This window comes from Desmodus rotundus, chromosome 12 (genome assembly GCF_022682495.2).
Source record: "Desmodus rotundus isolate HL8 chromosome 12, HLdesRot8A.1, whole genome shotgun sequence".
Lineage (NCBI taxonomy): Eukaryota > Metazoa > Chordata > Mammalia > Chiroptera > Phyllostomidae > Desmodus > Desmodus rotundus.
The window spans coordinates 47,860,626-47,884,823 of NC_071398.1; the positions used below are offsets into that span (position 1 = coordinate 47,860,626).

Below are 24,198 nucleotides of genomic sequence, written 5' to 3' on the forward strand. Positions count from 1 at the left end.
TTGATGAAAAATTATATCAAAAAGCCTGTAACAATACAAGCTGAAGTCAAAGGGTACTTCATGTACCTTTTTTTTCATTGTTCAGTTACAGTTGTCCCACCTTTTTCCCCATTGCTCTCCCCTGCCCTGTCCTTCCCACTCCCACAGTCAATCCACACCACTGTCCATGGCCATGAATCATCTATTCGTGTTCCTTGATTTGCCCCATCCCCTCCTTTCCCTTGTTATCCCCCTTCCTCCTCCCCTCTGGTCACTTTGTTCTTTATTTCCATGTCTCTGGTTCTGTTTTGCTTATTTGTTTCTTTTGTTGATAACCCACCCCACCACTCAGCTTTCCTTTCTGTAGCTCATTAACTTCCCATCCCCATTAGAACTCTGGTTTCCATGACTCTCTGCACCATGATCTCCCCCGATCCCAATATCTTTCCTGCCTTAATTCCCTGCACACACTGCCCACTTGCATTTACAGCCCCAACATTGCACTTTAATAGTGATCCAACATTAAAAACCCTTTGCCTTTTGTCTCTCTGCCCTCTCTTTACCTGCACTCTCTGCAACCCCATGCCCCCTACACCTCTTTGTACAACCATCTTTTTCTTATGTCCCTTTTTACTTGTGGCCTATCTTACTTCAGCCCCTCAGATACCCACACACTGTAAAAGTCTTCAAAACTCCCAGTTTCCCAGCATATGTCATGACATAAAGGTGGCAATGCTCACAGCATATCTTAAGTGCTGTGCATTATATAAATATTGCCCTTGTGATTGTTGCAGGGTTACAAGGACTATAAAGACTAAGAAGAACCCTCACTGCTTTTCAGGGATCCAGAATTCTGGAGAAAGAAAAATTCTTCTGTAACAGGTCGTGTTATTGAGATATACACATTAATGGTGACTGATTTTATGCAAGAGAGTGAATGTAAGTTTATGTGAGTGTGCATATTTTTGAGTATTTACATATGTGAGTGTGAATTTTCATGTACTCAGCATGTGCATTAATGTTTGTGACTGTGCAGTTGAAATTGTGTAAGCACGTGATTTATTGTACATGTGTATGCCTGAGTGTACATGCAGGCATTTGCATCAATATGTAAGTGAGTGTGTGTGGGGAGTGAGTTGTAGTTGTCCACCATTATTGCTCTAACAACTGACTTGATAATGGCGGTAATTGTATAGTGAACTTGGATCAAAGAGTTTACTTGTGTGTAGGAAAACCTAAAAAATTAAATTCAACTGTTATATATTTTTCCCTTTGCCTATCAAAAATTTTTCTTTTCAATTTAAAAAGCAATTTCAGTTCCTTACTGAATATTGTGCAAAAAAGCTTAGATGACTATGTCAACCATTTGATGGTCCTGAATTCAGTAAGTGGCATTGACTTCTGAAATAGTTACAAGAATGGAAGAATCTGCTGTTCACCTCTATGATTCTGGTGCTGTAAATGAGCGGGTTTTGTTTAGAACCTTCTTTCTTCTATGGATATTGTTCTGTGTCTGCTTCTGTTCCCTGTTGGGGTTCAATATGGATAATGCGTATTTTCTCTTAAAGTTTCCATATGAGATGACATTGACTTGAACCAATGACTGCAGTGTTATCTAATGTACACATTTTTCCTGTTCCTTGTCCCTCTTTTTAAGTCTTTCTAAGATATTTGACTCAGTTTATTTCTTTGCTTCATATGTCATTGATGGTGCAGCCCATATGTATGAAGATTAGAAAAGAACTCACTTTGGGTAGAACGTCCCAATGAAGCACAATGTCCAGTGAGACATGCAGTCTTGCTCTTGTCCCTCAGGCATCAGATGCGAGCACTTCCTGATGTCTGTCCCCAGGGAGACCCTGTCTGCTCCAGGGATCATGGAGAGAAACAGTCTGTCACAAACACTCCAATAGTCTCCTAAGAGACACTGGTGAAAAGTTGGAGTTGTTCTTGGTAATTGCAACTGGGAAGAAAGTTTTGAGAAATACTCTCAGCTCCCAAGCCTGTCAGGGCAAGTGCTGCTACCGGTAAAGTGATAATTGCAATTCAGAAGGGAGGTGAGGTCACTGAATCACAACCCATATCTCAGGGTCTGGCTGCCTCCCTGTTACATGTACTGACAGTGCTGACTTCACAATGAGTCCAGAGTCCAGGCAGCAGGAAGACATCAGTGGGTTTTCTCTTTATCAATCTGAGAGGTAGAGACTGTAAGGGAAGGAGTTGTATTAAGAGTCCGGGTGGGTGAACATACTGCACAAAGGGATCTTGGGTAAGTGAACCTGGTCCAGCACCAAAACCAGAGGGTAGGGGGAGGAATTCCTGTGGCTTGAGCTGAGCTGGTAAAGAAACATGGGGCGTAGAGCTGCTCTAGTCACCAGTGGCTCCAGATGTGATGTAGTGTAGTCCTCCCTCTCAGTTCTGGTTGTTTAATCCAGTGATAATGAACCCTGATTTTTAATGTGTTTGAGGGCTGGAGTTTTGGAGTCAATCTCTGTTCAGCCAACTTTACAAAATCACAGACATTTTCAGTTTCCTAGAGGTCCCCCCTTTCATAACTCCATGCTTTCAAATTTAGAGGAATTATTGACAATTCAGTAATTGTTGAATTATTTCTGACCACGTGCAGAAAATGTGTCTGTGAGCATTATCTGTATGGAAACGTTTTCTCTAACTCTGGGTGTATTGTTTGCTAAACAAATTTAATAATTGTGTCTATTTTGACTATGAAGAAACCTTTTGCACATAATGTTTACAAAGCAGCATTTACATTACTTTAAAAGTTTCAGACAGTATTTTCAGTCTCCAGTGCACCTTTTGATATTTTTGCTGTTCTGAACTATTTTAATACCAATCCAATACATGTATATGTTTTAGAAAATACACAAGTGTTTGACCTAAATGGTCCATTTTGCATATGTCTTTTGTATTTTCATATTTTTATTCAAATGTAGCCTTAGTGCTAAATATTTTACTTCTTTATTCTTAACACATCATTATGCATATGATCTGAAATTAATAATAATAATTTTGCTTGTGCCACACACTGTTTATGAGGCATCCATGTCTCCTGTCCAATAGTTCCCATGACTCATGCACTTGTCGACTTCTGTTCCTGGAATGAAGCAAATGAGCTTTTCTTTTGCCCTCCTAATATTGCACCATTCCTGCGCTCATCACACCCAACTTGCAGGGGCTGGTACCTGCAGTTTGTTCTGCACTCAGTGCATCTAAGCTCCATGAAGATCTTAAAGCTTTATTCAAAGCACATATTTGGGCAAGCAAGTGGATACTTTTCATTAATCTAAAAATGAAAACTTAAAAAAGCAATTCATTTATTTGAATAACATTACTATTCAAATAACAACCAACTAGCATGTTGGTTGTTATTTGAACAGTGGATTAAATCCACTGTCATTGTTACAAGCATAGCCACCTTCAAATCACCACTCTACCCCTAACCAGTTAGTGAATTTAGATGCAAATTTTTACTGATGTGGGCCTCATTTATTTTAAAAATATGCAACAGTGTCTGCCTCACTGTGAGGGATAGAGAAGTTCTTGTATGTGTGGACTTCATAGCAGTGATTCGTATTTTAAAAGTGTTCTTCAATGCTTCCAGATTCAACTTTGGGAGCCACTAAATGGCAGAAAATCTTTGCCAGTATGTAACATAGGAGCTGTTGGTAAGTGCAGAATGTTAGGGTTAGCTGACATTATACATGTGGCTTACATCTCATTTCATTTTCTTACGCAGGGTTCTCTCTAGCTCAGAGAACAAATCTAAGTCACTGAGATGTGACAGGATGGCCACCAGGGATTTGGCAGCTGGAATGATGTTTTTACTACAGACTACAATCGGAGTCCTGGGGAATTTCTCTCTGCTTTACCATTATCTCTTCCTTTATTTCACTGGGTGCAGGCTGAGGCCCACAGATTTGATTGTCAACAACCTGATTGTGGCCAATTCCTTGGTTCTGTTCTCTAGTGGAATCTACTTTACATTGACATATTTTAGGTGGTATCACCATCTGAGTGATTTTGGATGCAGATTTTTCCCCTATTTGCGTGCAGTGGGCAGGGGTGTGTCCATTGGCACCACCTGCCTCCTGAGCGTCTTCCAGGCCATCACCATCAGTCCCATGAACTCCAGGTGGGCAGAGCTTAAACATAAAGCTCCAAAGTACATTGTCCCTACAATTTTTCTGTATTGGATCCTGCAAATGTCGGTAAATGTCATTTATTTTATGTTTATGTCTAGCAATTTAAGCGACAAAAACATCAGACACAGAAAATGTTTGGGACGCTGTTCTGCTGTTCGCCATGACAAATCCACAAGCTTGTTGTATGCAGCATTGATAGTGTCCCCTGATGTTGTATGTTCCGTGCTCATGCTCTGGGCCAGTGGCTCCATGGTCGTCATTCTGTACAGACACAAGCAGAGGGTCCGACACATTCCCCGGACCTACATCACCTCCCAATCATCTCCCGGGTCCAGAGCTATCAAAACCATCTTTCTCCTGGTGAGCACCTTTGTCTTTTTTAACACTCTCTCCTGCATCTTTCGTATTATTTTAGCTATTTTTAATAATCCTAGTGGGATTCTCACCACTTTTAATTCAGTACTCTCTCTGTGTTTCCCAACTGTCAGTCCCTTCCTGCTCATGAGCCGTGACTCTAGTGTCTCCAGGCTCAGCTTTGCCTGGATAAGGAATGTAAAATCCACTATGCTTATGAGAAATATGTAAATTGTAGGAATGTGCACAGTGTTCATTTAGTAACTCCCTCATCCTTTTCAGAGTTTTAAGTACCTTTATGAGTGTCCTACCAAGGAACGTTTTTACAAGGGACATGGTGACCATCTTCTTCACTGGGAACAATAATTCGTATAATTGTAATGACATAGAATATTCTTGTAATATAAGTACTTATGTGGTTGAAGTGTTTCTAATGCTTGCTATGGATGAGATCAGAATTTATAATAAACAGCAGGTCCTGAAACCATCTGGACTCCTCAAGAGTAAACTTTAGTCCATCCCAGTACATTTCTGGAAATGAGCAGACATGGAATTGTAATGAAAGGTACATAAATGAAAATGTGCCCATCACAGGTCACTCCTGAAGATGAAGCCATTGATGCTAGGGGAAATTGAAGTCCGTGAGGAAAGTTTGTGGGAGCCAGTTATGATCTTGCACGTGACACCCCTTGAGAGGGGGTAGACATTTACTAGAAATATGATAATGTAAGTGATGAGTGTGTTAATAATTTCTGGTACAAAGGCTAGATTAATCAGAGTAGAGCAAAGAACATAAAATGACATTTTAGCTGATTTTAATAACATCAGGTGAATGTGACAATGATTAAAGACGTGAATTGCATGGGGTTGGTATCTATTAAAGGCAGATGATTTTCTTCTTTGTGAAGAGGATCTGGGCATGTTGGTCAGAAGGTTGGTCTGCAGGTGAACACTCCTGTCTCTAAAGTGATGACACTGCTTCATCATGGGGACTTCTGTTAAATTTGGAGCGGTGCAATGAGAGGCATTTAAAAGGAAATCAGGAATCCATGTGTATGTGGGGCTTCTGAATTGTTTCTGAAGGAGCCAAGTGGATATTTTCTCGGTTTTCTGGGAGATTTCTACATACTTTTCTCTTTATTTACATTGTGAAGCTGATGTACATTTTTTAAATTTAACAATTTGAGAAACAGAAGAATGATTTTGACCTCATCCATATATATGCTGAGCCTTATACCACAAATGACACCCATAATTTCATATGAAATACGTAAATTTTTACCAAAATAAATAAGAATTGAAAATAGGAATAAAACAGTCTCATGTAACTACAATCGCTTGTGAGTTTATAGAAATATATATATGTAAATACATGTATATATATCTGTGTGTGATCTGTGCATATACATGTTATACACATATATAGCCAGTTTTGTTTGTCATCCCTTAGTCAATATATTGGAAAGTTATATATCATAAAACTTTAAACCAGTACTAACATAATAATGTGAAATTTAAAATTGATGTTATCTGATGTGTGTATTGCAGTGCTAGTTCTCTGACTGATAAAACCCTCTGGAGGTCCTAGGGAAGAATCTGTTCCAGGACACTGTCCCAGCTTTTCCTTCCTTGGCTTGTGGCAGCGTAACTCCAGTCTTTATGTGGAGTTCTCCTGTGTGCGGGTGTGCCTGTAAGTCCCCTTTAATAACACCAGTCCTTTGAATTAGCGGCCCACCCTAGTCCAGACAGTTTCATGTTGACTATCTGCAGTGACTCTTTCCAATAAGGACACATTCTGAAGCACTGGAGGTTAAGACTCAACATGGTAATTTTGAAGGAGCACAGTTCAACTTGTAACAGAAGGGCTATCGTGATGCCATAAAAAGAGATGTATTTGCCAAATGTGGTTTTTCAAGATAATGAGCAACAAGCCTAGAGAAAAGGAAAAATAAAATAAGGGAAAATACCTCTCTCAGGCAAGCACTGATTCGTTGGTCACATGTGTGTCTTCTCTTCCTCCTGAAATGGCAGGTTTATGTAACTTGAATACCTTCACTTCTCTACCTCTGAGATAGTGAGTCAAGAGCAGAATATGTTAGATTTTGTGTGTGTGTTTGTGTGTGTATAATCCTATTTCAGATCCATTTCAGACTGCATTAGAAATATCATACCACATACCTCAGGGATGAAAATTGTTACATCTGGAGGTGAGAATTGTATTGGTCATGGGTAATTCATGAAGACTTTGACTTTATTTCGTTTCAATATTTTACTCTTAAATTTGTTCCCATGTATGTTACTTTAGTTTTACTATGTATCAAATTACCACAAATTTAGCAGCCGATTGCAACCCCCATTTTCTTATATTTCTTATGCTGGAAATCTGGGTGTCTTGATGGAGTCTTCTGATTATGGTGTCACAAGAGTACATCTTCCAGCCTGGGGCTTTCCTCAAAACTGGGGTGAAAATGGAGAGAACTGTACTTGAACAACAATCAACGAAAAAAAGAACCAACTTCCAGAATTTTTAAAATTTGGATAGAATTTATTTCCTTCTTACAGTTTTTTTTGTACGCCCACCCCCACCCCATGAGCCATATCCCAAAGCCAAATAACATGTAAAATCCATCATGGTTTTTTAGAAGATATTATTTATTTATTTCAGACACAGAGAAAGGGAGGGATAAAGAGAGGAAGAAAAACATCAGTGTGTGGTTGCCTCTCATGCGCCCCCTACTGGGGACCTGTCCAGCAACCCAGGCATGTGCCCTGACTGGGAATCCAAGGGGCAACCCTTTGATTCACAGGCCAGTGTTCAACCACTAAGCCACACCAGCCAGGACAAATCCATCATGTTTTGAATCCATCTTCATTTATCCTATCTAAATGCCTTATTTCTGCTCTTGTAATATGGGAGTTCCACCAGATAATCGAGGAAAATCTGCCTATTTCAAGTTCAGATGATTAGTATCATCAATTTTAACTACAAAAGTCCTGTACCAAATAACATAACCACCCAGCTTACGCCATATTTGTAGTTGGAGGTTTGCCTATGGTGTTATGAGAACAATAAATCTGGTATGATAAAAATATCATTTTTAACTTGTCAATGTATCAGACCTGTTTCACAGTTTAACCCTGGTGATGGTTGTCTTTGTGAAAGAATTAAAGGGTGCTATCCTGAAAAATTTTAGTTTTCTCATGGCGGTTTTGATTATAAAGTTTACAAATGTAAGATCAGAAGACCACAGTTGTTGAAATAAAGTGTTATATTTTAGAAATTCCACAATAAAGAAAGATACTTTCATCATGTCAGCTTTGGGACATAAAAGTCTTTGTGGCACCCAAGTGTTTCAGTATCTAAACAGGCCTTTCAACGGGATGGAGTGTCACCACCTTCCTCCTCTGAACACTGGATAATGGGAAACAGCTTTTCCTGGCAGACCCTCTGTGTTTGATCCTGTGCACAGTACCCCAAAAGAAAAGGGAAAATACTGCTGTTACTCACAACCAGTTGTAACTATTCTCCTATACTTCCAATTCAATTTAAAGGATAAGCACAGGCCTATATTCTGAGCAGGATTTTTGCCCTGAGCCACAGTTAGAAACCACAGGAAATGAAGCAGGTTATTAATGAAGCGGGTTATCTGCATCCCATGCCCATTGCCGCTTCATTTACAATAGTCAAATATGGACTTATGTTAAGTCTGTGTCCATCGATTAATAGATAAAGAAAATGTGAGATACATAATGGATTATATTCACTCATGAGATTATATTCACTCATTATATTCACTGCCATTTGTGACATCATAGATGAACCTTGAAGTCATTGTGCTAAGTGAGATAAGTCAGAGAAAGACAGGTCCTGTCTGATATCTTTCTATGTGGAATCTGAAAGAACCAAATCATAAAAACAGCAAGTAAAATGCTGCTTACCAGGAGTGGGGGCATGGCAGGAAGAGGAGAGAGGTGGTTTCAGGGTGTCAACTTGCAACTTGTAGACAAATACATCCTGGAGATCTAATGAAATCTATGGTGAATATTGACTACACCATTGTGTTATCACCATCACCCTTGCTAAGAGTCTGCATTCTAATTATTTCAACCACAACAGAGATGATACTGTTGTAACAGAGGTGTTATCACTACAGTGATAATCATATTACAACATATAAATGTGTCAAATCAATATCTTGTACACCTCCAATTTATGCAACTTAATGTATTTATATTAAAACATTGACCATGCATGAATATTGTGATTTGATCATAAACGAGAAAAGATTAATGAGGGATTCCATCATGGCCTCCAGTGTGCCCTCTGCCACCTCCATCACCTCAGACCTGTCCACCCTCTCACTCTCCCTCTAGTCCCCCTGCTATACCCTCATCAGTTTGCCCTGTGACCTTCAGACATCCACCAGCTCTTTGACTTCCATCCAACCCCTTCAGATTTCAATATATACTCTCCATCTCCCCTTTTTGACCTTTTTGATATCCAACCTTCCATGACCACTATTTTAAGGACCTCAGTCTAACCTTCAGCTTTCATCTCTTCTTCCAAGTCCATCACCCATGGCTTTCTTCCTCTTGCCTTCTACCTATGCCCCATTCCAATATCTCATCCCATGGCCTGTGCCTTTGGTACTTTAACCCTTAATTTGTTGGCATCATCATTACCCCCAGGAACACAAATCACACTGTGCACACATTACACCCAGTTGTATAATTTCATGCCCTTGCTCCTGGGCTCACTCATGCCCACTGTCCCCTTCAGCCCTCAATGTTCTGTGCCCATCTTGCCTTCTTGACCATGCTTGTTATCATTCCCAGTTCCACCTCCTTTTCTAACACTCTATCTGACTTGGACTCCTACCTTCTACCAAGATCTGCCTACCCCATCTGAATTCCCTCTTTCCATATCATGTTCTTTTTTTTTCTATATTGCAACAATTTTATTTTTTAAATTTAATACTTATTGTACTTTTACCCTTACCATTACTATTACCATTTAGGAGACATTTAGTCTCCTAAAATTCCACTCCCCTAGCCTCACCACGCAGTTGTCCATGGCCATGAGTCCTTTTTCCTTTATGCTCAATCCCTTCACCCCCCCAATACCCCCAGTAGCTGTCATCTGCTCTACGTCTATAAGTGTGTCCCTGTTTTGCTTGTTCAGTTTGTTCATTCAAATACATATGATTTTACCCATATGTGGAATCTAATCCACATCATGTTTTTTAAACCCACTATACAATTGACCTTTCCTCACTAGCCCACTAACTTCCCATCCCCATTAGAACTTTAGTTTCCATGACTCTCTGCACCATGATCTCCCCCGATCCCAGTATCTTTCCTGCCTTAACGCCCTGCACACTCTGCCCACTTGCATTTACAGCCCCAACATTGCACTTTAATACTGACCCAACATTAAAAACCTTTTGCCTTTTGTCTCTCTGCCCTCTCTTTCCCTGCATTCTCTGTCACTGGTTACCCCTGACTCTCTGTACCACAATCTTATCCTTATGTCCCCCTTTCCTTGTGGCCTATCTTACTTCAGCCCATCAGATACCCACACACTATAACTGTCTTCAAAACTCCCAGTTTCCTAGCATATGTCATGACGTAAAGGTGGCAATGCTCACAGTATATTTCAAGTGCTGTGCATTATATAAATATTAAGTGCTGTGATTGTTGTAGGGTTAAAAGGACTATAAAGAGTAAGAAGGCCCTGGCTGGTGTAGCTCAGTGGATTGAGCTTGGGCCTGTGAACTAAAGGGCTGCTCATTCGAATCCCAGTCAGGGCACACGCCTGGGTTGTGGGCCAAGTCCCCAGTTTGGGGTGAGTGAGAGGCAACTGTGCATTGATGTTTCTCTCCCTCTCTTTCTCCTTCCCTTCCCCTTTCTCTAGAAATAATAAAATATTTTTTAAAAGAAAAGAGTAAGAAGTACCCCCATACCTTTTCAGGCATCCAGAATTCTGGAGATAGAAAAATTCTTCTGGAACAGGTCATGTTATTGAAATATACACATGCATGGTGACTGTGATTTTATGCCAGAGTGAGTGTGATTTTAGGTGGGTGTGCATATTTATGAGTATGTGAGTGTGAATTTTAGTGTGCTCAGTATGTGCATTGTTTGTGACTGTGCAGTTGAAATTATGTATGTGATTTATTGTAAATGTGTGTGTGTGAGTGTGCATGCAGGCATTTGCATCAATATGTAAGTGAGTGTGTGTGGGGAGTGAGTTGTAGTTGTCCACCATTATTGCTCTAACAACTGACTTGATAATGGCGGTAATTGTATAGTGAACTTGGATCAAAGAGTTTACTTGTGTGTAGGAAAACCTAAAAAATTAAATTCAACTGTTATATATTTTTCCCTTTGCCTATCAAAAATTTTTCTTTTCAATTTAAAAAGCAATTTCAGTTCCTTACTGAATATTGTGCAAAAAAGCTTAGATGACTATGTCAACCATTTGATGGTCCTGAATTCAGTAAGTGGCATTGACTTCTGAAATAGTTACAAGAATGGAAGAATCTGCTGTTCACCTCTATGATTCTGGTGCTGTAAATGAGCGGGTTTTGTTTAGAACCTTCTTTCTTCTATGGATATTGTTCTGTGTCTGCTTCTGTTCCCTGTTGGGGTTCAATATGGATAATGCGTATTTTCTCTTAAAGTTTCCATATGAGATGACATTGACTTGAACCAATGACTGCAGTGTTATCTAATGTACACATTTTTCCTGTTCCTTGTCCCTCTTTTTAAGTCTTTCTAAGATATTTGACTCAGTTTATTTCTTTGCTTCATATGTCATTGATGGTGCAGCCCATATGTATGAAGATTAGAAAAGAACTCACTTTGGGTAGAACGTCCCAATGAAGCACAATGTCCAGTGAGACATGCAGTCTTGCTCTTGTCCCTCAGGCATCAGATGCGAGCACTTCCTGATGTCTGTCCCCAGGGAGACCCTGTCTGCTCCAGGGATCATGGAGAGAAACAGTCTGTCACAAACACTCCAATAGTCTCCTAAGAGACACTGGTGAAAAGTTGGAGTTGTTCTTGGTAATTGCAACTGGGAAGAAAGTTTTGAGAAATACTCTCAGCTCCCAAGCCTGTCAGGGCAAGTGCTGCTACCGGTAAAGTGATAATTGCAATTCAGAAGGGAGGTGAGGTCACTGAATCACAACCCATATCTCAGGGTCTGGCTGCCTCCCTGTTACATGTACTGACAGTGCTGACTTCACAATGAGAGAGCATTCAGGCAGCAGGAAGAAGTCGTTGGGTTTCCTTTTTATCAATTTGAGAGGTAGAGACTGTAAGGGAACGTGTTGCATCAGGAGTCCAGGTAAGTGAACATGCTGGACAAAGGTACCTTCTGTGAGTGACCATGGTCTAGCACCAAAGCCAGCATAATCAGGGAAAAGAATTCTTGAGGCTTGAGCTGAGCTCATGGCTACTGATATGATGTAGTGTGGTACTCACAGTCATGGTTGTGTTTTATTCAGCAATAAGAAACCCTGATTTTTAGTGTGCTTAAGCTCTGGCGTTCTGCAGTCAGTCTCTATTCATTGGAATTTCCTGGAATCACAGACATAATTATCAGGATTCTCGAGGGGCACTGTAATACAATACCTCCATGTGTTTCCGTTGGTAGGAATCATCTGACCCTGTATGCAAAGAGTGTCTGAAAGCATTTGCTAAGGTAGAAACTTTTTCTCTAACTCTGGGTGTATGTTGCGCTTAACAGATTTAATAATTCTGTCTCTGTTTATTATGAAGAGACTATTCCTTTTTAAGGTTAGGGAAACAGCATAGGAAAAATATAACTTTATAAATTTCAGTCATCACATCAGGCTCAGATGTATCTTGATATTTCTGCCTTTTTTCATCAAGATTATTTAGTTAGTTAGTTAGTTGTTAAATATAGTATAATACCAATACAGAAAAAAAGTTTTTTATATAATATACAGGTTTCTCTCTTACCAGTTAATTTTTTTTAGCCTTACTGCTAATTATTTAACTGAGCTTTTTTACATTTTTATTTTTTTATTTTATTGTGTTTAAGTACAGTTGTCTGCCCCCCCCCACCAATCCCCTCCACCCCAGCCATGCCCATCTCCCTCCCCTGATTCTACCACCCCACATCCCCATGGTTTTGTGCATGTGTCCTTTATAGTTGCTCCTGAAAACCCTTCCCCCCATCCTCCCCATTATAGCCAAGTGCTATAAGCAACCTAAGTGGCCCTCAGTAAATGAATGGATCAAAATCCATGGTGCATTTACATGATGGAATATTATGGAGCAGAAAGAAAGAAGGAGCTCCTACCCTTTGTTACAGCATGGATGGAACTGGAGAGTATTATGCTAAGTGAAATAAGCCAGATCATATTTAACCTAGATCTAAGTATTTATATGACCTGAAATTAGTAATAATTTTGCTTCGACTGTATATTGTTTATCAGGCATCTGACTTTTCCATCCTATATTTCTGAAGACTCATGGAATTCTACTTTTCTTCCTGGGATAAAACCTACTGAGTGTGTCTGTGGCCATCCTGATTTTGCTGGCATTGTGAATTAGTGAGGGATACAGAAGACATGGCATGTATGGAATTTATAGTAATGATTTATATTTAAAAATTGCTTCTTAATGATAGCACACTCAACCCTTAGAAGACATTAAATGACAGAAAAACTATAACATTATTTCACTTGGACTATAGGTAAGTGGAGAATATTTAGGGTACAGCTAACATGATATGTGTGGCTTATGGCTCATATTCCTATGCAGGGTCCTCCAGTCCAGAAGACAAAGATCAGTCCACGAGAACACACAGCATGGCCACCAGGGATTTGGCAGTAGGAATGGTCTTCTTACTACACACCGTAATTGGAGTTTTGGGGAATTTCTCTCTTCTTTATCATTATCTCTTCCTTTACTTCACTGGATACAGGCTGAAGTTCATAGATTTGATTGTCAACAACCTGATTGTGGCCAACTTTTCAGTTCTGTTGTCTAGTGGAGTCTCCTATACCATGTCATCCTTTGGGTGGTATCATCACTTAAATGATTTTGGATGCAAATTTTTCCTCTATGTACGTGGAGTGGGCAGGGGTGTGTCCATTGGCACCACCTGCCTTCTGAGCATCATCCAAGCCATCACCATCAGCCCCATGAACTCCAGGTGGGCAGAGCTTAAACACAAAGCTCCCAAGTACATTGTCCCTTTAATTTTTCTGTACTGGGTCCTACAAATGTTGATAAATGTTGTTTTCCTTATGTATATGTCTGGTAATTTGAGCTACAAAAATATCACCAATACAAAACGTTTTGGGCACTGTTATTCTGTTCGTCATGATAAATTGAGGGACTCATTATATGCAGTATTGTTATCATCCCCTGATTTTTTATGTTTTGTGCTCATGCTCTGGGCCAACAGCTCCATGATCTTCATCCTGTACAGACACAAGCAGAGGGTCCAACACATTCACAGAACCCACCTCTTTTCTCCATCTCCTCCTGAGGCCAGAGCTACCAAAACCATTCTTCTCCTGGTGAGCATATTTATCTTTTTGAACACCCTTTCCTCCATCTTTCATATTGTTTTAGCTGTTTTAAATAATCCCAGCTGGTTCATCTGCAACACCAGTTCAGTACTCTCTCTGAGTTTCCCAACTGTCAGCCCCTTTCTGATCCTGAGCCGTTACTCCAGTGTCTCCAGGCTCAGCTTTGCCAGGCTAAGCAATATGAAATCCCCTAATATTATGAGAAATATGTAAGTTGTATGTATTTGTATAATGTTCATTTGGTAAATCACTCATCCCTCTCAGAGTTGTAAGTTCCTTTATGAGTATATTGCTGTGAAATGGTAAACAGGTCTTGGTAAGCACTTTCATCAGGGTAAATAATAATTTATAATAATAAGTTTAATGAAGTATCATATAGCTGCCTTATATTACATGTGTGATTGAAGTATTTCTAATATTTTCCATGGAAGAGTTCAGAATTAATGCAATAATAACCGTCAGGTCCTGAAACAATCTGGATATTATAGAGAACTCTTTGAGTGTGTAACTTGAGTCTATCAAACAATTTTCAAAAAAAAGAGCAAGGCAGGGGTTTGTAAGAAAAGGTACATGAAGTGGGACAGCACATGGCAAGTCACCGCTAAACCTGAAGCCATCAGTGCTGGAGGGAAATTCAGTCCATGAGGAAAGCTTGTGGGAGCCAGTTATGATCTTCTACATGATACCCTTAGAGAGCAAGTGGTCATTTATTGACATACGGTGGTATAATGGGATGGCTTGTTCACACATATTCAGGTGGAAATGGCCAGATCTAACTGCAGTGGGGCACAGGGGAGCAAGAAATTACATTTTAGCTGATGTTTAAACTACATCATGAGAGTGTGACAATTTCAAAAGACGTGAATTTCATGGAATTGGGACCTGCAGAGGGCAAATGCTTCCTTTGTGAAGAAGAGCTGGACATACTGACAAAAAGGAGGTCTACAGGTGCACACTGGTCTCTGAAGTCATGATGCTAGTTCGTGTTGGGGACTTCCATGAAATCCGGAGCCATTGGAAGAAAAAAGCAGGAATTAATCCTGTGTATGTAAAGTTTATAATGCATTGATTGTCAAAAACCAAAGTGGACATTTCCTTAATTTTAGTAGGTATTTCAGAGTGTTCTTTTTGTATGTACATTTTGAAGCTGAAAGAAGGTATTGATAATTCAATGTATTCAAGAACAAAATAATTATATTCACCTAATCAACATATATTTTGAGAATTGTACCACAGTAAAAAAGACTGTATTTCAGCTTATGTGAAACATGGCAATATAGACATCAAAGAGCAAGAAGAGGAAAGATGTATAGAGATACACATGCTTGGAATTTGTGTATGTGTATGTGGGTGTGCCTGTGTGTATATATATGTATAAACACATTTATATATAAGGTCACTCAATATGTTGGAAAGTTGTATATTAATACAAACTTTAAATTGTACTAATTACAATAATGACAAGTATTTTTTTAATTTAAAAATACTTCATTGTTCAAGAATGTTAGCCATCAGGAGGGGGGTTCAGCTGGGGTGGGGTGGAGGGATGGGGAGAAAAGGCACACAACTGTAACTGAATAACAATAAAAAATTTTAAAAAAAGAATGTTAGCTATCATCTCAGCCTTCAGTGAGTTATAATCTTTGCCGGTGGAGGTCTCCCCTCGATGTTGATGGCTGCTGACTGAACAGGTTGGTGGTTGTTGAAGGTTAGGGTACAATAATGACAAAATCTTAAAGTGTTTGTAACCTAGTGTGCATATTGCCATTCTAGTTGTTTAATGTTTGAAATGACAGAAAATGTATTTAATTCTATTACCTGGCCTTATCCCTTGGAAAGATATGCATAAACATAGTAAAAATGTTTGATTTTTAAAGGAGTAATTTATCTATTTAACTTTGCCATAATATTTGATACAGTTTGGTATTAATAGAGATCATTTTCTTAAATTATCTGTGATAATTTATTTTTGGTTGACTTTAAAATATAATTATGTATTGTAGTTCTACATTATAATTCTAATTTATCATGAATACCTTTTCATTGAAAGTTGCATCCTCATTATTTGTTAGTTTCTAGTCAGAAATTTCAGTATATATATGCTAATTACAGTGTCATTTCCTTTAATCCTAATAAATGCCATCTTTACAACATGAGGACATTACAATACTAATATATTTACCTGATCCAATCCCTAATAATTTTGATGCATATTTAAAAAATTTAGAGGTACATGCACAGGTCGTATGTGCACAGCTGAATGACAGCCCACAGAGTGAACACATCCCTATACTGAGTACTATGACCAATAAATAGAATACTGTCACACCCCAAGAGTCCTCTCTGCTGTTTCGGTGTCACTCCTCCTCAGGATAAGCAATGTCAGAGCGGAGGTCACTTCCCCTGTTCTGCACTTCATAGAAAGGCAATCATAGAGCACTAACTCTGTTATGTTTGGTGTCTGTCATTCCTTACATTGTTGCTGTATTGATTGCTGCATGTTGGTATTTATCATTCCATGGCATTGCGGTATAGGATTCTATGTGTGAATAAAAAACTCTTCATTTAATCATTCTAGTTCATTGGTTTATCAGTGGTTTCCCGTATGGGGTTGTTAGGAATGGTGCTGGCATATAAGTTAGGGACATGTTTGATGAGATAACACCACATTTCTATAGGCGATATATGTGATGGTGGAGTAGTTGGGTGACAGGTTTATATTTCCCACCACTATGACATAATGCCAGAAAGGTTTGGAAAATGTTTGTACCAGTTTCTACAACAAACAGCAGTGTAAGATATTTTTGCTTATTCTCATCCTTGTCAACACGTATTTTCACAAGGCAGCAGGGCAATGGGGCTCAACTCAAGCCTTTTTAATGACATCAGTCCCATTCATGAGGACGCTGCCCTTATGTCCTAATCATCTTCTAAGGGTCCATGTCCTTATACCATGACATGGGGTGGTGGGTTTCCATATATTAATTTTGTGGGACACACAGGTCATAGCAGAACCCCTTGGAAAAAGGCAACATTATTTTGAAATTGCTTTTACATTAGAATGTCATAATAATTAGGGAGACAAACTACCCTGTCTCTTTTCACTGGCTGGAGGAGGGTTTAGTTCAAGTACCACTAACCTCTGATATACGCCATTTTCTTTATATGAATCGTATTCTCTTTGTTAAAGGCCTCAGTCTCCACAGCCCTGTCTAAGGTAACATCGCCCATCTGCCGTTGAATGTGACTGACGCAACCTGACCATATGCAGAGTCGTCTTTTCCAAAGACACTTGATTGGGATTCTAGGGCAGATGTACTGAGATGTACAGTCCTTGCACCAGTGAGGGAATGACTGTTGTCACTCTGGCTCCCCATCATCTATGGGAGGCCCAGCCCTTACTAGACTCATGAGAGATGGAGGTTGGCACAAGTCTCTGTGACCATGGATTTTGTCCTTCAGATCCTCTGGAAAAGGAAGCAATATTTTCCTGAAAGCCCATTTTGGTGTATGAACGTGTGGCTACTCTAACAACTAATAAGTCCTCTTTTTTTTTTTTTTAAATAACAGGAGTTTTATTTTTCACTCACTTTCTGAAATATGTATAGTTATTCCCTTTTGCCAGGTAAGCCAGCCAGAGGGGAGTGGGGAGATAGTGGGGAGAGGGGTCTATAGGAGCTACTATAAAGGACACAAGGACAAAATCAATTTTGTCCTCAGTGGAGGAGGGAGGTGGGACTGGCTGGGGTGGGGTGGAGGGATGGGGAGAAAACTCAGTCCTCTCTTTTGAAAGCAAAAATTAGCCAGCTAGAGGTCTTATTATAAATGAAATGTGTGTCCACACCAGGGTGGCTCCATTGGTTGGAGTGACATCACGTGGACTGAAAGCTCACGGGTTCAGTATCCAGTCAACACACACACCCAGATTACGGGTTCAACCCCTGGTCAGGGTGCACATGAGAAGGAAACCAAGTCCATGTTTCCCTCTCAACATCGATGTCTCTCTCTCTCTCTCTCCCCCCCCACCCCTTCCAATGAGAAAAATGTGCTCAGATGAGAAAAAAAGTTGTGTGATTACATAAAACCTTGGGGCTCTCTTGATTGGTCTTTCCATTTTGGGGAGAGCTGAGAGTCCCTTCACCAACCAGGTAGGAAGGACCCAGAAAGGCCTGTTCCTTCAGGAAAGTGGATATTTGAGAATGAAGCTAGACTGGCCTTAATATCATCTCAGCTTTACATGAACAAGTGGTACCTTGGCCTTTGGAGAAAATTTTTTGCTCCACACTGGTAGCAAGCCTCTGGCAGTAGGAGCCTAAATCCTCTGAGATTCCTTTAAATGCGGGGCCCTGGTTCATGGTGGTCTGAGATGCTAACCTGCATCTAGCACTTTGCTCACTCCATGGCAGCAGCAATCTATGTCCCCCAAATGACATAAATCACCGTCTCCAAACATTGGCAAATGTTCTGAGTGACAAGTAACTCTGTAAAATTACTGTTTTAGGACAATCATTCCTAACAATTGTTTAAGCTCTTTTGCAACAAAAGTATTAGACTGTAGTGATTGTCTAATGGTTTCAATGGAATAAGATGTTTGCCCTTTGTATTTCTGACATCCTGCTAATAAGGATGGGTAGTGACCAAGCTGTACATAGTCTTTGTGTTTCATCACCTCAGCAAAGGGAGGCTGACTCGATGACATAGCTGAGGCCTATCTCAGTCTGCTTGGGCTGCTATAACACAATTCTCCTCAATAATAAACAACAATTCTCAGCCTTCATGCACTTTATAATCTAGTGAGAAAGGGATCCAGTAAAGGGATTGTATAATTCCAGAAAGTAATAACTCATATCAAGTAAAGTAAGTCCTCATAATACATTGTAAAAGAAAAGAGAGACTTTGTTCTCTGCAAGGGAAGGCTTTAGGATATAATTTGAGGCCATACCAAAGTACTAAGATGAATCACCACCCATCATAATATTTGTAATCAGGAGACAGTTCAGTATGGTCATGACTGTCTATCATAGGCCTCAGACTCACTGAGAAACCTGAAAAATGCAGATTCATGAGTCACACCCAACACATAGACCAGAACTTATGGGGCTGGAGTCTACGGGTTTGCATTTTCAACAAGGGTCAGATACATATCTCGTTTTGAACATGTTTATCCTTAATTCTGACTTACTGTCTCCATCATCACTCTCACAGTATACCTTGTAATGGGGTGGATTCAGGGCAGACAGTCTCTAGCAAAGAATCAGTCATAAGTGCTCCACCATCCCGACCACTTCTGGTCCTGTGAATTTTCAGATCCAGCCATGGCAAGGTCAGACAGGCTCATTCAAACACTGAATGGTCAAGGCCCCAGGACTGGCATCCAGATTCACCTGAGTTCTGATGGCCACGTGCGAAACTCACCTTTCAATGCTCAATATCCCCAGGAGAAGACTGCCTAGTGCACACCTAATTCTGCCATACCTAGAATTCATATGATTCCGATAAAGTCCATCCTTAACCTTCAACAGTGCTCAAAAGTGGGTCCTGAAGTCACAATGTCGTTTGAATCCTAGGTTTGGTGCTTTTGGGCAAGTTACTTAACTCACTTATGTATCCGTGAATGATGAAATATCTGCCCCAGTTTTGTTGGTTAGAAGCAGATGCAATTAAAACAGTGCCTGTCAAACAAAGAATTAAGGATCATTATTGGCCCTCGTGGAGGAAAAATCCCTCTCGCCTTGCATTATCTTCAGTTATCACCTGACAAGTAAAGCCAGTGAGCATGATTTTTACAGAGCCAGGCTCCACTCCTACAAGTGTCTGTCCAAGGTCATCCAGACTGGTCTTAATCCCACCCTCCTTCTACCCCATTTCCAAGTGTCACCAGGACTTCAAGTCCTCAATTATTTTCCCACCAGTCTCACTTCTGCCTGTCAGGTCGCAGATCCACCCAATCCATTGTTTGTTCACAGGCTCCTCCACACCTTAGCTCCCTGGGTGTTCTCAGCTGCAGTGACTGCACTTCCTGTAAGATGGCCGCCCCCATGGGGCCCCGCAGTCAAAACCCTCAGGCGCTGCCATCCTTCGGTTTCCCCAGAGCCTAAAAAGAACACGAGTTGCTCTTCGTTGGCCTTGAATAGGCTGCGGCCTCTGAAAACTTAGCACAGAGTCGTTGACCAAGAGGGAGACTGCCACGTATCCAAAAGGTGATTTCGATTTCCGTTGGCTGCACTGAAAGGCCGAAGCCCGGTTGGCTGTTTGGGACTCTGTGGGGGGGGGCGTGGTCACGTTACGTCATAGAGCCACGCCCACGTCCAGAGCTTCAACTGTCCTGAAGCGGCCCTGGTGACAACCGGCGAGGGGACTTGAGGGCCAGGGCGCCGCGAGGGGAGTGGGTTTGGAAGACAGTTGGGCCTCTGGCAGCTGCCCGGAGCCTTGAGAAGCCCAGCAGCAGGTGGGTCGGCGCCTGCGCGGGTCTGCGGACTGGGGGCCAGTGAGGACAGAGAAGGGCCGTTCTGGGGGCTTCCGGTTCGGTCACTGCGGAGTTCGGCTTTGGTGATCCGGCTTTTGTTTGAAGAAAATGAAGACAGTAACGACCGAGGTTCCAGCTGTCGGGGTTTGTTGTCAGTGGGTGACGCTGTGCGGCTCAGTGATTAAGACCAGGGGTGGCAGGTGTGAGTCAGCGAACGTGGTGTCTTGGCCAGAATCATGAATTACTGCGAGCGGGGATGCTGGGGCAGGGGGTGGGGGGTGGCGGGGCAAGACGGAATGAATGAATGGGAGTTGCCGGTTCAGATTTCAGATTTAACTCAGAGTCACCTTTTTTATTTTATTTTATTTGTGGGGAAGGTGAGTGTATGTCTGTAGAGACACATGAGCCTAGAGCTTTGGAGACCTAGGGACCCTGGGCAGTAAGTAGGTTGAAACTCAAATGTTAATGCTGGGAACAGACTAGTCGATACCTACATCCAGCTGATTTAATTTTTCCTTTTCATTGCATTTATTGGGGTGACTCTTGTTAACAAAATTATACAAGTTTCACGTGCACAATTCCAGAGCTCATCTAACTTCTCTCACCCACCTCCAGAATTCGTTGTCTCTCTCTTTCCAAATGGTGGTAGGGCTGCTCCCAGCCCTTTTGAATGGAGATCTGAGGCAGTCTGATTTTGAGAACTAACCCAGGGTTGTGTTGGTGGGTAATGAATATCAGATCTGGAGAAATGAAGGGCCTTTCCTTCTGTGCTGGATGGGGGTCAGGCCCCGCTTCAATTTCTTCCTCTATGACCTTTGCCCTCCTGCTCATTTACCTGGTGGTCCTAAAACCTAACTGTCCCTGCCCCAGAGGAGGAGGCTAGGCCAGAGAGGGTAGTGGACAGGGAGCCTGGGAGAGTTAGAGAGCCAGGTGTTGGTCCATGATGCACAGAAGAGGTGGTGGCCAATTGGGGTCAGTTTCTGGCAGTGATGACTACAGAGAGAACCATGCTTTCCAGGGCAACAACAGTTGCCCCAAACAGCCACTTCCTTTGGAAGCACCCTTGCCAGAGCACTTGGCAGACAGCTGGTTCGGGTTGCCCAGCATTTTTTGGTACAAGGTTGTCTCTGTGTTCCACTAAGCTACATGCATTTTTCACTAGCATGAGAGCTCCACATCGATCATGTTGTTGAAAGGTTCCAGCTTCAGGACTGCCCTCAGTCCTTCACAATGTGGCCTTCAGACATCTACCAAAACTCCAATGTTCTCTGACCTCCATCCAACCCATTTAGACTTCAGCTCTAAATTGCACCTTCACCTCTGCCTTTTTACCTTTTGGACATCCAACCCTCCATGATCAGTATTCTAGGGACCTCAATCTAACCCTCCTCTGCTTTTGTTACCTCTGCAAAGTCCATTGTCCGTGACCTTCTCCCTCTTGCCTTACTATGCCCCATTCCAGTATCTCATCCCATGTCACGTGTCTTCTGGGCCCTAGCCCTCAACTTTCAGGCATCATCAACACCCCAGGAACCCAAACCACATGCTGCAGTCATGACATTCAACTATATAATTTTACATCCTTGCTCCTGGGCTCCTGGCCTCACTCACTCCCACTGTCCTCTTCAGCTCTCTAGTTGTCCCATACCATTTTACCTTCTTGCCCATGTCTGTTCTATTCAATAGTTCCATCTTCATTTTCAACAGTCTACCTGACTTGGAACATTGTATTCCACCAATATCTGACTTCCATTCAAGATGGAAGTGTAGGTAGACATGCTTTGCCTCCTCATGCAACCATAGAAAGAATTACAACCAGATCTCAAAACTAGTAACACTCAGAACTGTCAGAAAATCAAGGTGTATGGAAGTCTGACAACCAAGGATTTAAAGAAACCACATTCATCCAGATGGGTAGGAGGGGCAGAATCATGAAGATGGGTGGATAGGTGGTGGTGGCACTGGCAGAATGGATGGGAAGGATACCCTGGGAGTGAATGAGACCAGCCCCAGGCCATACCACACAGCCCAGGGTTCCATCATTGGGAAGATAGATCACCATTACCTTTGGTTGTAAAAACCTGTGGGGGTTGGGGTGGCAGAAGTAACTACCAGATTTTCGCTGCTTAAAGGTCCAGCATGGTCTTAGAACATGCATAAGGCCATCCACTCCAGGAGTTACCACTGTGGCAGGAGCTGGAAGGGCGCCAGTCGCACACGGGAAGGGGGTGAAGTGACTGGAAACAGGGCAAGTACTATCCAGAAGCCAGGTGGCAGCATTGTCCCCTCTCAAAGCCCTCCCCACACAGCCACAAAGTGGTGAAGTAGGTTCCCCACCCTGGCAATTACTAAGGCTTCGTCCCACAGAATTTACAGGTGCTTTTTCTACATAGGCCATGCTACTAAGACAGAGTAAAAGCAGCTCTACCTACACAGAAACAAACACAAGGAGGCTGCTAAATTGAGGAGAAAAAGAAACATGGCCCAAATGACAGAACAGAACAAAACCCCAGAAAAAGAACTAAGCAAAACTGATATACCAAACCTATCAGATGCAGAGTTCAAAACACTGGTTATCAGAGTGCTCAGAGAACTCCTTGAGTACAGCAAAAGAAAATAAAGGTTAGAAATAAATGTTATACTAAGTGAGATAAAGAATAATCCACAGGAAACCAACAGAGAGGGGAAAGATGCCAGGATTCAACCAATGATTTGGAACATGAAAAGAGATAAACATTCAATCAGAAAAAAGAGAAGAAACAAGAATTCAAAAAAAATGAGGAGAGGCTCAGGAACTTCTGAGACACCTCCAAACATTCCAGCCTCTGAATCATGGGGTTTCCAGTAGGAGAAGAGGAAGAACAAGAAATTGAAAACTTATTTGAAAAAATAATGAAAGAAAACTTCCCCGGTTTGGTTAAGGAAATAGACATACAAGTCCAGGAAACACAGGGAGTCCCACACAAGTTGGACACAATGAGAACCCCACCAAGATACATCATAATTAAAATGCCAAAGGTTAAAGATAAAGAGAGAAACTCAAAAGCAGCAAGAGAAAGGCAGACAGTGACCTTCAAAGGAGTTTCCATAAGTATCCACACACTGAAACTCTCCCAAACTTCCAGTTTTCCGGCATCCTTCTTGACGTAAGGTGGCAATGCTCAGAGCACATTTTAAGTGCTGTGCATTATAATAGATATTTCTCTTGTGATTGTTGCAGGGTTCAAAGGTCTATAAAGAATAGGGAGATTTCCATCCTTTTTTAGGCATTCAGAAGTCTGAAGTTATACAAGTTTTCTGTAACAGATCATGTTATTGGGATATACACATGCATGGTGATTGTGATTTTATGCAAGAGAGTAATTGTCAGTTTAGATGAGTGTGTGTACTTACAAGTATTTATATATGTGAGTGTAAACTTTCATGTGTTCAATGTCTGCATTAATGTCAGCACGTGTTTGTGTATATGTATTAGTAATTAAATGTATGACTGCAATACAGTGAAAGTACATGCATGTGTGTTTGCCTCTGTGTGTAAAGACTCTGTATGTGTGAGTGTGTGTAGAATGGGTTATCCACCATAATGGCTCTAACAAGTGACTTGACAATAGGGGTATCGATAGTCAACTTGGATCAAAGAATTGATTTGTGTGTAGAAAAACCTAGA

General features: G+C 41.2%; 2 protein-coding genes across 3 annotated transcripts; both read left to right on the plus strand.

Annotated features, from left to right (window-relative positions):
* Positions 1-1,986: 1,986 nt before the first annotated feature.
* On the plus strand, positions 1,987-7,931 carry LOC123480344 (vomeronasal type-1 receptor 4-like). 2 transcript variants are annotated; one of them, XM_045200220.2, is made up of 2 exons: positions 1,987-2,248; positions 3,734-7,931. In XM_045200220.2, the coding sequence occupies exon 2, from the start codon at positions 3,783-3,785 to the stop codon at positions 4,722-4,724; it is 942 nt and encodes a 313-aa protein (XP_045056155.1). In that variant the 5' UTR covers positions 1,987-2,248; positions 3,734-3,782; the 3' UTR covers positions 4,725-7,931. The 2 variants fall into 2 exon arrangements, with proteins under 2 accessions (XP_045056155.1, XP_045056156.1); XM_045200221.2 differs by having other exon boundaries at positions 1,987-2,149.
* Positions 7,932-11,636: 3,705 nt separating this feature from the next.
* On the plus strand, positions 11,637-16,163 carry LOC123480341 (vomeronasal type-1 receptor 4-like). The gene is made up of 2 exons (XM_045200215.3): positions 11,637-11,844; positions 13,290-16,163. The coding sequence occupies exons 1-2, from the start codon at positions 11,745-11,747 to the stop codon at positions 14,276-14,278; spliced, it is 1,089 nt and encodes a 362-aa protein (XP_045056150.2). The 5' UTR covers positions 11,637-11,744; the 3' UTR covers positions 14,279-16,163.
* Positions 16,164-24,198: the final 8,035 nt, after the last annotated feature.

What these genes read in the sequence shown, in the direction of transcription:
- LOC123480344 (XM_045200220.2), top strand. Translation starts at nt 3,783, where the DNA reads ATGGCCACCAGGGATTTGGCAGCTGGAATGATGTTTTTACTACAGACT.
- LOC123480341 (XM_045200215.3), top strand. Translation starts at nt 11,745, where the DNA reads ATGAGAGAGCATTCAGGCAGCAGGAAGAAGTCGTTGGGTTTCCTTTTT. An exon ending in GTGTTGCATCAGGAGTCCAG is followed by an intron (nt 11,845 to 13,289) that starts GTAAGTGAACAT and finishes ATTCCTATGCAG; the next exon opens with GGTCCTCCAGTCCAGAAGAC.